The sequence below is a fragment of the Camellia sinensis genome, chromosome 14, assembly GCF_055761805.1.
Source record: "Camellia sinensis isolate YWXY chromosome 14, ASM5576180v1, whole genome shotgun sequence".
NCBI classification, from domain to species: Eukaryota; Viridiplantae; Streptophyta; class Magnoliopsida; order Ericales; family Theaceae; genus Camellia; species Camellia sinensis.
The window spans coordinates 18,637,254-18,650,596 of record NC_138974.1 but is presented as its reverse complement, the minus strand read 5'-3'; the positions used below and the strand labels follow the sequence as shown (position 1 = coordinate 18,650,596).

At 33.1% G+C, this 13,343-nt stretch overlaps 1 protein-coding gene across 1 annotated transcript; it reads right to left on the bottom strand.

Moving 5' to 3' along the window:
• Positions 1 to 8,937: 8,937 nt before the first annotated feature.
• LOC114273767 (G2/mitotic-specific cyclin S13-7) lies at positions 8,938 to 12,029 on the bottom strand. Its single transcript, XM_028215663.2, has 9 exons — positions 11,738 to 12,029; positions 11,286 to 11,418; positions 11,028 to 11,073; positions 10,703 to 10,924; positions 10,470 to 10,595; positions 10,131 to 10,379; positions 9,870 to 10,037; positions 9,579 to 9,763; positions 8,938 to 9,426 (listed from the first exon to the last, which is right to left on the bottom strand). The coding sequence occupies exons 1-9, from the start codon at positions 11,778 to 11,780 to the stop codon at positions 9,276 to 9,278; spliced, it is 1,323 nt and encodes a 440-aa protein (XP_028071464.2). The 5' UTR covers positions 11,781 to 12,029; the 3' UTR covers positions 8,938 to 9,275.
• Positions 12,030 to 13,343: the final 1,314 nt, after the last annotated feature.

The following is a 13,343-nucleotide window of genomic DNA, read 5'->3' as shown; positions in this document are numbered from 1 at the left end:
TAAGGTCCACTGCGGATCATCCCAAAAATCTTGATGCGGTATTGGATTGAATTTTGTTTCCCAAACCCTCATGTATGTAGGAAGCCTATATACTGGATCAACGTACTCGAATGGATTGTCACCGCATTCAGACATTATAGCAAGCATACGGGAACATGGATAGTGTCTTATCTCATATTTCCCATAACTACATGTGGGTTGATTCATCCGCACAATTTGTGTATTGCGACCTTGTCTATGGCGAAAAGATGTTTGCACCTCAAATACGCGGCGTGGCCTATCAGAAAATTGTAATATAAACTAATCAAGTTCATGTTTTTAGGTGTGCTTAACTTCACAACATAATAACAACAATTTAGTTTATATTGCAAACTAACCTGTCATACGATATCAACTTGAAAGTATTTGCCCTTGCGATGCCATCCTCAATACTTTTTTGCATCTCTCTAGGGTATTGGAACTCATTTCGTACATCTATTTCAGTTTCGGCTCCCATTTCGTCAAAATATTTTACGAGCCGCCGAAATGTAAATTCTACCATAGCTGAGATAGGTAAGTTCCTTACACCTTTCAAGACGCTATTGAAGCACTCTGCATCGTTGCTGGTCAATACCCCCCACCGATATCCACCGTAATACGAAAGGGCCCACTCCACAGGATTCATCTTGTGAACCCAATTGATGGCATCTTGGTTAATAGCCTGTATCTGTTGTAAGTAACCATTACACTTTCGTCGTTGATGGGCACTCCCTGCTTTCCATAGAAGTTGTTTCGGCTTCTTATTTTTGAACCTAGTGTTAAAGTTATTACAAACATGTCGAAGGCAGTACCGATGATATCCAACAAATTGGAGCGAGGGATTTAGCCAATGCCACCTCACAGCAGCTAAAATACTCTCAGCTCAATCAGATATGAAAGTCACTCCCTGTCGATCCATGATAATATGTTCCTTGATATTTGAAATGAAGAACGACCAAGACTCCAAACTCTCCCTGTCGACAACAGCGAATGCAAGCGGTAATACTTTGCCATTGGCAGTGACAATCGTTGTTACAAGCAACACACCAGTGTATTTCCCGTATAAGAATGTACCATCTATGGTTATAATAGGCCTACAATATCTGAATCCATCGATGACGGGTTTGAAAGACCAGAAAACAAAGTGGAAGACGGACATAATGGTTGTATCTCTGGTATATCTATGCTTCCATTGCACGATGGTGCCAGAATTAGATGTTTGTAATACATGCATGAATTTAGGCAACATCCTATATGATTCATCCCAATCCCCGAATACCATTCTAATTGCCTTTGCCCTTGCATGCCACGCCTTCTTGTATGATATACTATAGTTCATGGTCTTTTTGATATCTTCGATGACATTCTTAATTGGCATATCAGGTTCATTCTGCATATGACAATACCTATGAGTCAGATTATTTTGGTGTGAACACTATAAACAAACAAATATGTAAACATTTATTTTGTATACTCACCGCAACTTGTCCCAAAAGATGAGAAGCAATGTAACTGGAGCTAATATTAGTATAGTGCCTGTTTATTCGTGGATATAAACAATGGTGAGGACCCCTATACTGCTTTATTTCAAAAAGACCATGTATCCTACTAAGAGATGCACGCAACCACCATCTGTAATCGTGCTTGCAAGCACACACCCAAACATCTCGCTTGGAGGTTACAACTTTATACTCTCGATTATTTGTTGCATGGTACAATTTCACAGCATGTACGAGTTGCTTCTTATCAACGAAAACCATCCCTTTGTCCAACTCTGGATTTTCACCATTCCATATTTGGTTACGGGGAACGACATCGCGGTTACTAATGTCAAAATCACCACCCATGTGAATGTTTTCATAGAAAGGGATTTCAGGTCTAGGTGGAATAGGGGCATTCTGAATATCAACGGGAGCGTCGGCATCATCTTCTTCATCATCATCTTCTGATCCGCCCAATAAATTTTCTTCATCACACATTTCGTTCTCATCATTCTCTAGGGCGGCATCAGGACTGTACATGTCACTGTCAACAAACTGCACAGAATTAACCGTTTCAGCCATATTACCAACAACTTCAACTTGAGTGGTATGATGGTTGTAGGTGGGCACATCTTCAATGTTATTGTGAAATTCCGTCTTATATCCACCACGTGAACTTGATTCTCCACCATGGCCCTGAAATGTCTGTTGTGTGTAGCCCGCTGCATAACATTCATTTGATTCATACATAGGAGACTGAAACGCTGTCGTGTCAATTCCATGTGTCAGCAATGTAGTGAATGGACGAGAATCCATGTGTGTCATATTCGGGACATTGTGTACAACCTCTTTATCAATGTGCACTTCCAAACAATTTGGTGGTTGGAAACTTCCACCGATAGTTAATACGGTGTTCAACGCCTCATCGTCATTGATCAGTAATATTTTGTATTTGCTGGTTGCTTGCCACTGGCGATAAGGATATCTACATTTGAAGATCAATCGGACAATTTTTCTGTAACTTGCCACCTTGGACATAAACATCTCCTCCAAATTGGTAAGTGTGGTGCCAAGTTGCACCCCATATATCCCTTTCAGCTTAGCATCATATGACACACCTTCATCGGGATCCCGAATTATGTTTCCTCCCTTAGTAGAAGATAATTGGAATAGTTGCCATATACTTGCTTCAATGAAACAATAAACATTAAAATATCAACAATATCTGTATATCGAATTTTACTTCTAAAATAATTATATAAATTTAAATCATTTAATTAGAATTACTTGTGAGGCAATAACTTTATCTAAGTAATCGGTAATTGGACAAGACATACAAACATTTTAAATCATAGTGTAAGTTTTGTATGAAATTATTATTTTTCTCATTGAGTTGAAAGAACTCGATTGATTTGAACAATATAAAATAGAGGTTTCAAACATTGTTCTTCATTTTTTAAAACTGGTGATCCAATTCTTCAAATTTATGGACAATTAAAGATAAGTTAATTTGATTTGCTCAAACTTGTACCATTAGGGACCTTAATGACAAAGTTATTTCCTATGTGAAATAGTAACCCTCGTCCACTTTTTAGATTTTTAGAGGTCATAAAGGCTTTGTTATGAAATTCAAACAAAAAGCTCATTTTGGCTCGTTCAATATCCATTTCAAAAACTTTTTCAAATTTTCTTAAGTTTTGCGACGAAATTTTAATTTCTACTATAATGCTATTATATGTATTACACATTTAGCTCATTAAATTTTTAAAAATTTCTATTATAATATTATAAAATTAAATGTTAGTATTTTATGATATTCTTACCACTATTTGAATCAATCTCCATTTCTTCGCATTAAAAAATTACAGTCCAATATTCATTAACCATTTACAGTTTCTTTGTCAACAATGCAAGTCTAAAAAACAGAATGAGTTTTGCTTTTGAAAATAAATTTTTTTGGTATTACAAAACAGCTCTAGAGTACCCTTTCAATATTATTTTTTTCTTGTAAAAATCAATTCATGATGCAAGCTCTGGTATTGAAATTTGATTACAATTTCCAAACAACTCAAAATCTAAAAAACAAAAGGCAATTTGTCAACAACTACTACATCAATGTGCATATCTTAAACCTAGAAATCAATATTCCACAAATATGGTAAAATAGAAAATAGAAGGGAGTTTCCCCTGACGAAATTTCAAGAACTTCATATAACTCGAAGTATTGTAACTTAGAATTATACAGTTTTAGTAACAAAATTCATATTTTAGTATTCAAAGAGGGTATAGAAAAATAAAACTCATTAAAGAGAGATCTCCAACCTCTAGCAATCCACGATTGAATCCTTAAACCTCTTTTGATGCTTCTCTTTAATTCATTTATGTGAAGGAAAAAAAAATATAGGATAGAATTGTTGTCTTAAAGGCATAAGAGCAAGGATGATAGACCATTGAGTCAAAATTAAATATATTTTTTTTGAATAATTTCATTTAGTAAAGATTAGTTTCATGAAATTTAACTTAGGAAAAAACGTTAATCTTTCCATACACTTAGTATTTTTATTTGAAATTCATATTATGAAATTCATATTTGTCATTTTTTTGAAAGATAAAATTGACTTTAACTCCCTTTGCTTTACTCCATGTGTGATTTACCTTTGATATTTGAAAATAAGAAAATAACCCCCTTATGACCTAGCACATGTTTCACACTTGATGTGAATTTGGATTGAACGTCTGACGGTATACTTCATTTAGTCCACAAACCAGAACATTATAGTTATTTCCAAATTATATGGGTAGTTTGCACATGCACATTGAAGTAAAATTTGCCCTTTATTAAATATGCACAATGTCTTGAATTGAATAAATACACCTAGAGGGTAAAATAGTATAGTCAAATAATAGACGGCAGATTCAAGTATACAACCCCACCTTGATATTACCAAGTGAAATACTGAATAAAGGTGTATATATATCTAGTACTATTATAAAGAGAAGTCTTCTCTAGGTGTTTATGTCTCATATTTTGGGTTTTCTATTACATAATTAGATAATTTTCTCAGTTTTATTAGATAATTTCGCAAACTGAGAAATTGTTAGTTTTGTATAACTAAAAAAATAATATTTTATTTTTATGAAATTTTATATTCAATATTGGTCATGTTTGATAAATCTCATTGTGTAGACTCCAAAAATATATATTTTATTAAAAATAAATGTGTAAAATAAAAATTATGAAATTTGTAAGTTTTGAAAAAAAAAAAAGAAAGTAAAATTCTACATCAGCAATACTATTTGAATAAGAGAAAAAATCTAGTACTTTTAAGGCATGGTTAGGTGATTTTCAAAATATTTATGATTGATGGGGAGGGTGGGGCCTACAATTTTGTATTAGGGCATAAGGTATAATGCTTGGTGATTAGTGGATTACATTGTCATGTGGTGCACTTGTAACACCTAATAATTTTCTACTAACGCTCAAGGAATTGACACAATTCCTTATTCTTTTAATAAAGAGATGAGTTTTATATAAATAAATATTTTTAAAATAAGATTTTATGGGTTAACAAAAAAGAAAGAGAACTTAATGGAACATGAACATTCCCAATAGGACTTTTAAGTAATTAGCCCAATTATTAGGACTTCTTCCTTAAAATTTAAGAAAAACAAAAAGAAAATTTGATATTGAAGATTAAATTTAGAAACAAAAAATTAATAGAGCAACGATGTATACCGACAAAATTTGTATAAATTTTTTGGGTTTGATGTGGATCTTTCCCCTAAAAAAATGTAGATGATTTTCATTTGTAATAAAAGGCAAATTGAATCCCTAGTCGTGCAGTTTGCTTCTTGTCTAAAATCAATGTGATTCTTGAAGCTCTAATTGTATCAGCTTTTATCCTTTAATTTTACACAATGCATGAATTAAGTGCAACGGATAATATCTATTAAGAGATTAGACCAAAATCAAATGCAAAATAATTCATTCAAAAGGGAATAGATCACTCACACTAATCCCTTAATTAGTTTGAGAATAATAAATTGACTATTTTAGTCTTGATTTTAATCCAATTTCTAAACACTAAATAAAGGTAAAATACTGAATAAAATTGACTTTAAGAGAACATGATTTCTTTTTTTAAAATTGACTTTATGAGAACATGATCTTTTTTTTTATTATCAAAACTCTCAAATTTTGAATTTTTCAGATTCATTTCAATTTTCAGATTTTGAATTCAATCATACAGTTTACAGTCTTATTTTCTGGAACAAAATGATCATATATATGTAAGCATGTGGATCTCGAATTGAAATTGCCAGACCACCTTAATTCTCAATTCATGAATTTCATAATATGAATTTCAATTCTCAATTCTCAATTATATGAATTTCATAATATGACATTAACAATTCTGAATTATATGAATTTCAATTCGCATAATTTTATTCTTAATTAAAAAAAATTCCTTTTATTAACAAGCAATTTTATAAAATTTCCAATTCAACAAATATAGGTTGGTTTATTCACAATACAAAATTTCAAACCCTAATTTCAAAAAATATACAATAATTTCAACAAATCGAAAACCCTAATTCCAAACATTAACAATTCTGAATTATATGAATTTTAAGTCACATAATTTTATTTTTAATTAAAAAAAATTCCTGAAAACCATAGAGCATAATCCTAAACCCTAACATTTTACAATTCAAAACCCTAATTCCAAACATTAACAATTCTGATTAACAATTCAAAACCCTAACACAATTATAATTTCATTTTGTTCCAAACATTAACAATAAACCAACCTAATCATAATTTCTGATTTCACAATTCAAAACCCTAACATTTTATGATTTCATAATTTCATAACCACACATTTAAAACCCTAACACATTTCATAATTCCAAACCCTAACACATTTAACCACACATTTCATAATTCAAAACCCTAACACATTTATAATTTCATAACCCTAATTTCTAATTTCAAATTTAGAACCACACATTCACAAACACAATAAACACATAAAATTGAAATGAGACACAGAGAGATAGATGCCATACCACGGACAGAGAGAGAGAGCAGAGTGAGAGTCTGAGAGCAGAGGGAAAGGGAGAGCGAGAGTGCGAATCAGAGAGCAGAGGGAGAGCTCGAGCAAGCAGAGGAGTCGTCTGAGAGGGAGGAGATCGAAATAAGTGTAAAAACGTGATTGCAAATGAGGGCTTTTCCGTGTTTTATATAAGTTGTAAAAGCGTGGTTCCAATCCACGCTTTCATTAATGAACAGTGAAAGCGTGATTGTGAATCACGTTTTCTTAACAAAATTATATGAACAGTGAAAGCGTGATTCACAATCACGTTTTCTTCAGAAAAAAAAAATTATATGCACAGTGAAAGCGTAGTTTGGAACCGCGCTTTCTTCAAAAAACATAAACGAGATGCATAGTGAAAGCGTGGTTTCTTCAGAAAATTTTTTTATGTTAAAAGCGTGATTTGCAACCACGCTTTTAATTAAGCGTGGTTTGCAATAGTACTTTCACTATTCATCACATTTTGGGCTCTAAACAGTGAAAGCGCGATTTGTAATAGCGCTTTAGCCTAGTTTGGGAATTCCGTCCAAGCTTAATTTGGGAATTAAGATACAAAATAGGCTTAATATGGGAAAAGCCTCCGGTCTCTGTGCAGTCATAAGGTATTGTTGGGAACTCGTGTGCTTTGATGGTGAGAAATGGCAGGGGACCATTGATTCTTGAAGCCACAATGGATCCCCATTTTTCTGACCTGCTTTGTTCCACTTACAGTTTTCTGTTATATGTGGATTATTGTTGGTCGAATATGCTCATGCGCTACAATTCCTAAAGATTTGGAGGTGGCTTCCACTTCTATGGAAACAGGTCATGGTACACTTGTGATACCTTTTAAATCTCAGCCCTACTCCAATATTTAAACTATTTATTTGATAAGGATTTTTCTCATTTAAGTTTTATAGATGCTTTTTTAATGTTATGAGAAGAAAAAGAAAAGAAAAAAAGAAAAGAGATTAAATCTTTTATAGATGTTTTTTTAATGTGATGCCTTAATGTTTTTTTAATATTTATAGATTCTTTTATAGATGTTTTTTGGGCAAATTACATATACACCCCTCGAGGTTTGGCTAAATTACAAATACCCCCCTGAGGTTTGAGAAATTACGAATTCCCCCCTGAATGCTATATTTGCATAAGAAATTAGGGGGTAATTTGTTATGAAATATAAACCTCATGGGGTAAATTGTTATGAAAATACAAACCTCAGGGGGCGGGATGTAATTTCTGAAACCTCAGGGGTGTATATGTAATTTGCCCATGTTTTTTTAATGTTACAAGGTTTCGTCTTAATTTTTTCAAGAGATTAAATCTTCAAAATTCACTCTAACAAAAGCTCCCTATCTTGGTTCCAAAAAAAAAAAAAAAAGAAAAGCGAAAAAAGAAAAAGAAAAAGAAAAAGGAAAAGAAAAAAGATGAAAAAAGCTCACTATCTCACTTTTTATTAGACGGTTGCTTGATTTTGACTTCCTAACCTTTGAATTGAATGATTTGGAGAGGAAAAAAAAATGAAAATTGATTTCAGTCAATTTTAATCACTTTTTTATATTAGTAAAATATGAAAGAAATTGATTGAATCAATCCAAGATTGGAGAGATTGTGCGAAAAAAGAAATAAGATAGATGGACATTTTTCAAGTTTTTTTCTCAAACACATTTAAAATATATATTTCCTTTAAGCAATTTTGAACTTTTAATTTTCAAATCCCCTATATACCCCTCGAGGTTTGGCTAAATTACAGATACCCCCCTGAGGTTTCAGAAATTACATCCCGCCCCCTGAGGTTTGTATTTTTATAACAATTTGCCCCCTGAGGTTTATATTTCATAACAAATTACCCCCTAATTTCTTATGCAAATATAGCATTCAGAGGGGAATTCGTAATTTCTCAAACCTCAGGGGGGTATCTGTAATTTAGCCAAACCTCGAGGGGTGTATATGTAATTTGCCCTATTTCGTAAAATCTCATATTAACATATTTCTTAAAACCACGGCTTTCAACTAATATGTAGAACTCTTTATTATTAGAAAAATGCTTGGGAGCACTAATTAGTGCTCCCACTAATTAGGTGGCAGTGGGTCCCGCTATTAATGATGTGATGTTTTGGTCTTGGAGTTGTATTTTTTTTTTTTTACTTTTTTAATGCATTAATGCTATTAGTGGTGATGTTTTTAGTGGGATGAATCATTGTTGTTATTATTATTATTATTTTTTTTTGGCAAACATAATGAAAACTAATAAGTTTCTTGAAATACCTCAAATTTAGTAAATAACTCAACATTTCTTGTGTCCCTAAAATCACACAACTAAATTCATTAAATAAAAAGAAAAAGAAAACAGTGAAACATGCATAGTAATCACACACCATTTTCATTTCATTTCATAAGATGAAGAAATGCTGTTTTGTCGTTACATAATAATGATGATTTTACCAGAAAGTGAATCAATCAATCAAATCATAATAATGAAGTGTTCAAAAACACCTCATCAAAAATTTCAAAAGCAAATCACTCAACTATTAACATATATTAGCTATGTTAGACGAGATCATAACAGCCCACAATGATCTCAAATTCATCAAACTCCTGCTACTTACTAATACTAATCTCAAATTCAACAAACTCCTACTACTAATACTATACCACTCCATCATCCCATTTGGAAGTGCCAAATCAGAGACTTTCTTTAAAGCACAAGAAGAAGACTCCTTGCTGGTGGAAAGAGAGCAACAGAGCCTCTGTCTGGACTTGAGAATTTCTTGTACACTGCCTTTAGCTTACTTTTCTCTACACCACCTCCATCTGAGTGAAACCTTGCCAACATCTTTGCACAATCCCTGTCATTACATGGAAAAAATACAAAAAAAAGACACATCATATATTATATTACTTTAGTTAGTACACAACCAATCATAGAAAAACATAAGTGAAGCAATTTGAGTGAAACAATTCTGTGTCTGGTGTGGTGCTTCAGAGTTTCGGTGCTTACCCCAATTGATCTTCAGAGTAACCGGTGTGGTGCTTCAGAGTTTCGGTCCAGAGAGGGTTACTGTTGAGGGTGCACCGTGCAGCGTAAACAGCCGAAGCAGCAATCATTGACGGGCAGTACAATATGATGGTTGGGTAGTGCATCAGACCAAGTTCAGCCAGGAAAAACACCATATTCTCCATCTCCTAATATTATCATACAAAAAATATAAATTAAGCAACCAAATTGTTTCCCAAATTTTATTTTTTATTTTTATAAAAATCAAGAAATTAAATAAAAACCAAAGTATACCTCACGATGATCATTGGATGGAACAGAAGCTTTGATAAAGCGAACGAGGAAGACATAGGGCGTAGGAACGGTTAAATACCATTCTAGCTTTCCCAAAATCGCCTTCTCCATGATAAGAATCTGTTCCCTAACATAAGCATTGTCCGATATGACAATGAAGTCACTAACCTACAAAATTCCCAAAAGGCACAGAAGATTACTACATTTCAGTGAAACCAAACACATTTTTAGATCAGACATTTTTAGATCAACACTAATTACCTCTGGTGCCCAAATTTCTTCGTACTTGCAAGCAATTAGCATTGAACTAATGCCGACCAACTGAAGCTCCCTCCTTGGGACAGCATTCATTGAAAGGTACCGATCAACTATGTTAATTGTGAGGTAAAGGGTCTCAGGCATTAGTTCAAACTTTCTGTGAACCTCTGTCAACCAGTCTATGAGAATTGATCTCATCTTTGAATTGATTTCAGGCTGTGAATCCATGTAATCGTGAACTCGACTCTCGCCCTACCATCATAAATTCCCATTAATGAGCAAAACATGTCGATAGACAGAGAAGGTAAAAAAAGAAAAAGAAAAAAAAGGCCAAAATAGCACCTCTGTTAGCTTGTAGAACTTGTAGATGTCCTCAACATACTCCACAACTGCCAATTCATTATCAACATCTGCTGCATCAATGTCTGCTATTGGATCCTTCGGTTTCGTGGTGGGTCCACACAACGCCTGAGGTGGATCAAATTAAGTAACAAGGAATGATATGTACAGAGGGGAAAAAATTGATGATGAAATTGAAATTGAAATTGAAATTGAGAGAAGTCCACACTAACAACCTTGCTTCGAGCAGTGAGGATCGAAGTCATGGTCCTAGAAGACCCAACTCGCGACTTTCTTGCAATGACAGCGACAGGCTTTTTTTTCTCCTCGGACTCCAATTCCTCATCAGAGCTTATGACAATTACCGTCTCTGGTTTTGGAGGATCGTAATGCTTCTTGTGTGCAGCAGCTGCTGCTTTTACTTCACCTCCACCATTAACAACTTCTGCAAGTGGTTTCTGCAGATAACATAATAAAATCAACGTGCTGGTTTAATGGGACTATGATATATGTTTAACACATTATAAATTTAATAATAAAAAAAAGGGGTTAATTTGTTACCTTGTTCTTTTTCTCTGCTGCTGCTGCTGGTTGTACACACAAACTCCTGAAAGGCAACCATGTTGTTAGAGAGAGAGAGAGAGTAATTCCGCTATGAACACAGAAATTAAACATGAATGGATACATTTTACAGGATTTGATAGTGTGACACAGTTTTTGAAATCTTGTCCATCCATAGGCATTTTGTGTTCAGTTCTGTAACCGATTTATGTGTTCTCAGATTTATTAGAGAGGGAGGGAGAGAGAGAGAGAGTTGACCTTGTAACCGGGCGAGAGATCTGATTTTGGGGCTTCTCTTCTACAGTAGGAACAGGCACAAGGTTTCCAATATCTCTAAGAACGCGCCGGTTTCTTCCTTCTGCTTGTCCATTCTTCTGCTTACCTCCTCTCCCTAAAGAATATTACAAATTAAATTGTAAGACTAAGAACAAAAAGAAGAAGAAATGAGACCCACGCAAAGAAATTCATCCATAAGCCCAAATGTGATGCATCCAACAGAAATTTCAGAAAAAAGAAAATTTCTTTCTTGGCAAACTCACACAATAGGTAAAAAGAAAATCAACTTTCAGTTTCAAGAAACACGAATCACAAAATTCAAAAGCACAAGGATTATTATTAACAGATCAATCATTATTAACAAAACCCAGAAAAGATGAGAGATGAACATCACACAGAAAGAATCAAAACAAAAGAAAATCAATGAAACATACCTCTGGGTTGTTGGTCTGGAACAACAACAGCTCTTGAACCCATGTCTGACTCTGATTCAGATTCTTCTTCGTTATGGCCAAAAACCCCTCCAAGACTCGCCAACAAAGACGATAAAAACGATTGGAGACGACCTATCGTCTCTTGTTCTGGGTTTTCGGTCGCCACCGCTCCGAACCCAAAACAACTGTTCGATCAATATCTCTCTCTCTCTCTCTCCGTCGTGGTTGTGTTCTTGTTTTTTTGCTCTGTTTTCTTTCTCAAAATTCGGTTTATGGAATGAGATGTGAGAATGGGTTTAAAGGTCGATCATTCCCTTTTAATCTGCTAAGTGACGCCGCTCTCCAGCAACGGTCACATTGTTCGTTTCAAACTGCCACCGTTGGATCTCTCTCGCATGATCTGACGGCTTACAAGGTGCTTCTCACTGTGCAAAGCGCACTTTCGTAGCCGTTTGTTTGTGATATGCGGGTACGAAAAAAATTACCGTTAGACACTGATCACCTTTTCCCCTAATTTGTTTTGCAATGTAAAATGTAAAATAATATTGTTTAATTATACCAATAATCTTATTTATTAACAAATAGAATTTTACCTTTGTCTATATGGGGGTGTCTCTAAATGCACCCCAATTGTTTGGTTGGACATTTCAATTTTTAGTTTTTGTTTTTGTTTTTTGGGTAAATTACATTGACACCCCCTAAAGTTTATATTTATTACAATTTTTTCCTTACCTTTTGAAAATTACATCTCCCTTCTTCAGGTTTAAAGTTTCATTACAAATTCCCCATTCAGCAATTTAATTTTTTTAAATACCAATTTTTCCCTCATTAGGTAAATTACATTGACACCCCTCACATTTTAGGAATTACAATCCTCTCCCTAAGGTTTAAAGTAGTATTACCAATTGCCCTCTCGGTTAGGATTAGTTGGAAAAAAAATTCATTGAAAAAAAAAATTAATTGGAAAAAAAAATTAATTGAAATTTTTTTTTTCAGTAAAATTTTTAAATTTTTGTTTAAAAACTAACGTAAACTCATTTTTTGAATTTACGTTTTTTCCTCAAATTTACAAACTAAGACAACCATTTATAAATCAAAAAAATTATCAAATAAGTTTTTATGACATTTTTTTAAAATTTTTGTAAATATAAATTGAAAACTGAAAACGAAATGGTTACCAAATAGGTTTCAGATGGTAAAAATATCGTAAAATTAACAAATAATTAAATAAGTTACCAATGTAAGAAATGACTTATCAAAAGATTCTTAGGCTATGTATGGTTTGATTTTTAGAATTTTTTTTAAAAAATTCTAAATTAATTTGGTTACAAAATAAAAATAAAAAATAATTATCATTTAAGGGTAAAAAATAATTATCATTTTAACTTTTGGGCAAGTTATATACATACGTATAGATGTTTCAATTTAATTTGTAAAAAAATATTTCTAACCACTTGAAAGATAAAAATTATATAAAAATGATAATTATTTTTTATTTTTATTTCTTAACCAGATTAATTTTTAATTAAATTTTTTTTTTCTAAAAATCAAACCATACATAGCCTAAAAATCTTTTGATAAGTCATTTTTTACGTTGGTAACTTAT

What these genes read in the sequence shown, in the direction of transcription:
- LOC114273767 (XM_028215663.2), bottom strand. Translation starts at nt 11,780, where the DNA reads ATGGGTTCAAGAGCTGTTGTTGTTCCAGACCAACAACCCAGAG. An exon ending in TCCTCACTGCTCGAAGCAAG is followed by an intron (nt 10,596 to 10,702) that starts GTTGTTAGTGTG and finishes GATCCACCTCAG; the next exon opens with GCGTTGTGTGGACCCACCAC. An exon ending in AGTTCTACAAGCTAACAGAG is followed by an intron (nt 10,380 to 10,469) that starts GTGCTATTTTGG and finishes TTATGATGGTAG; the next exon opens with GGCGAGAGTCGAGTTCACGA.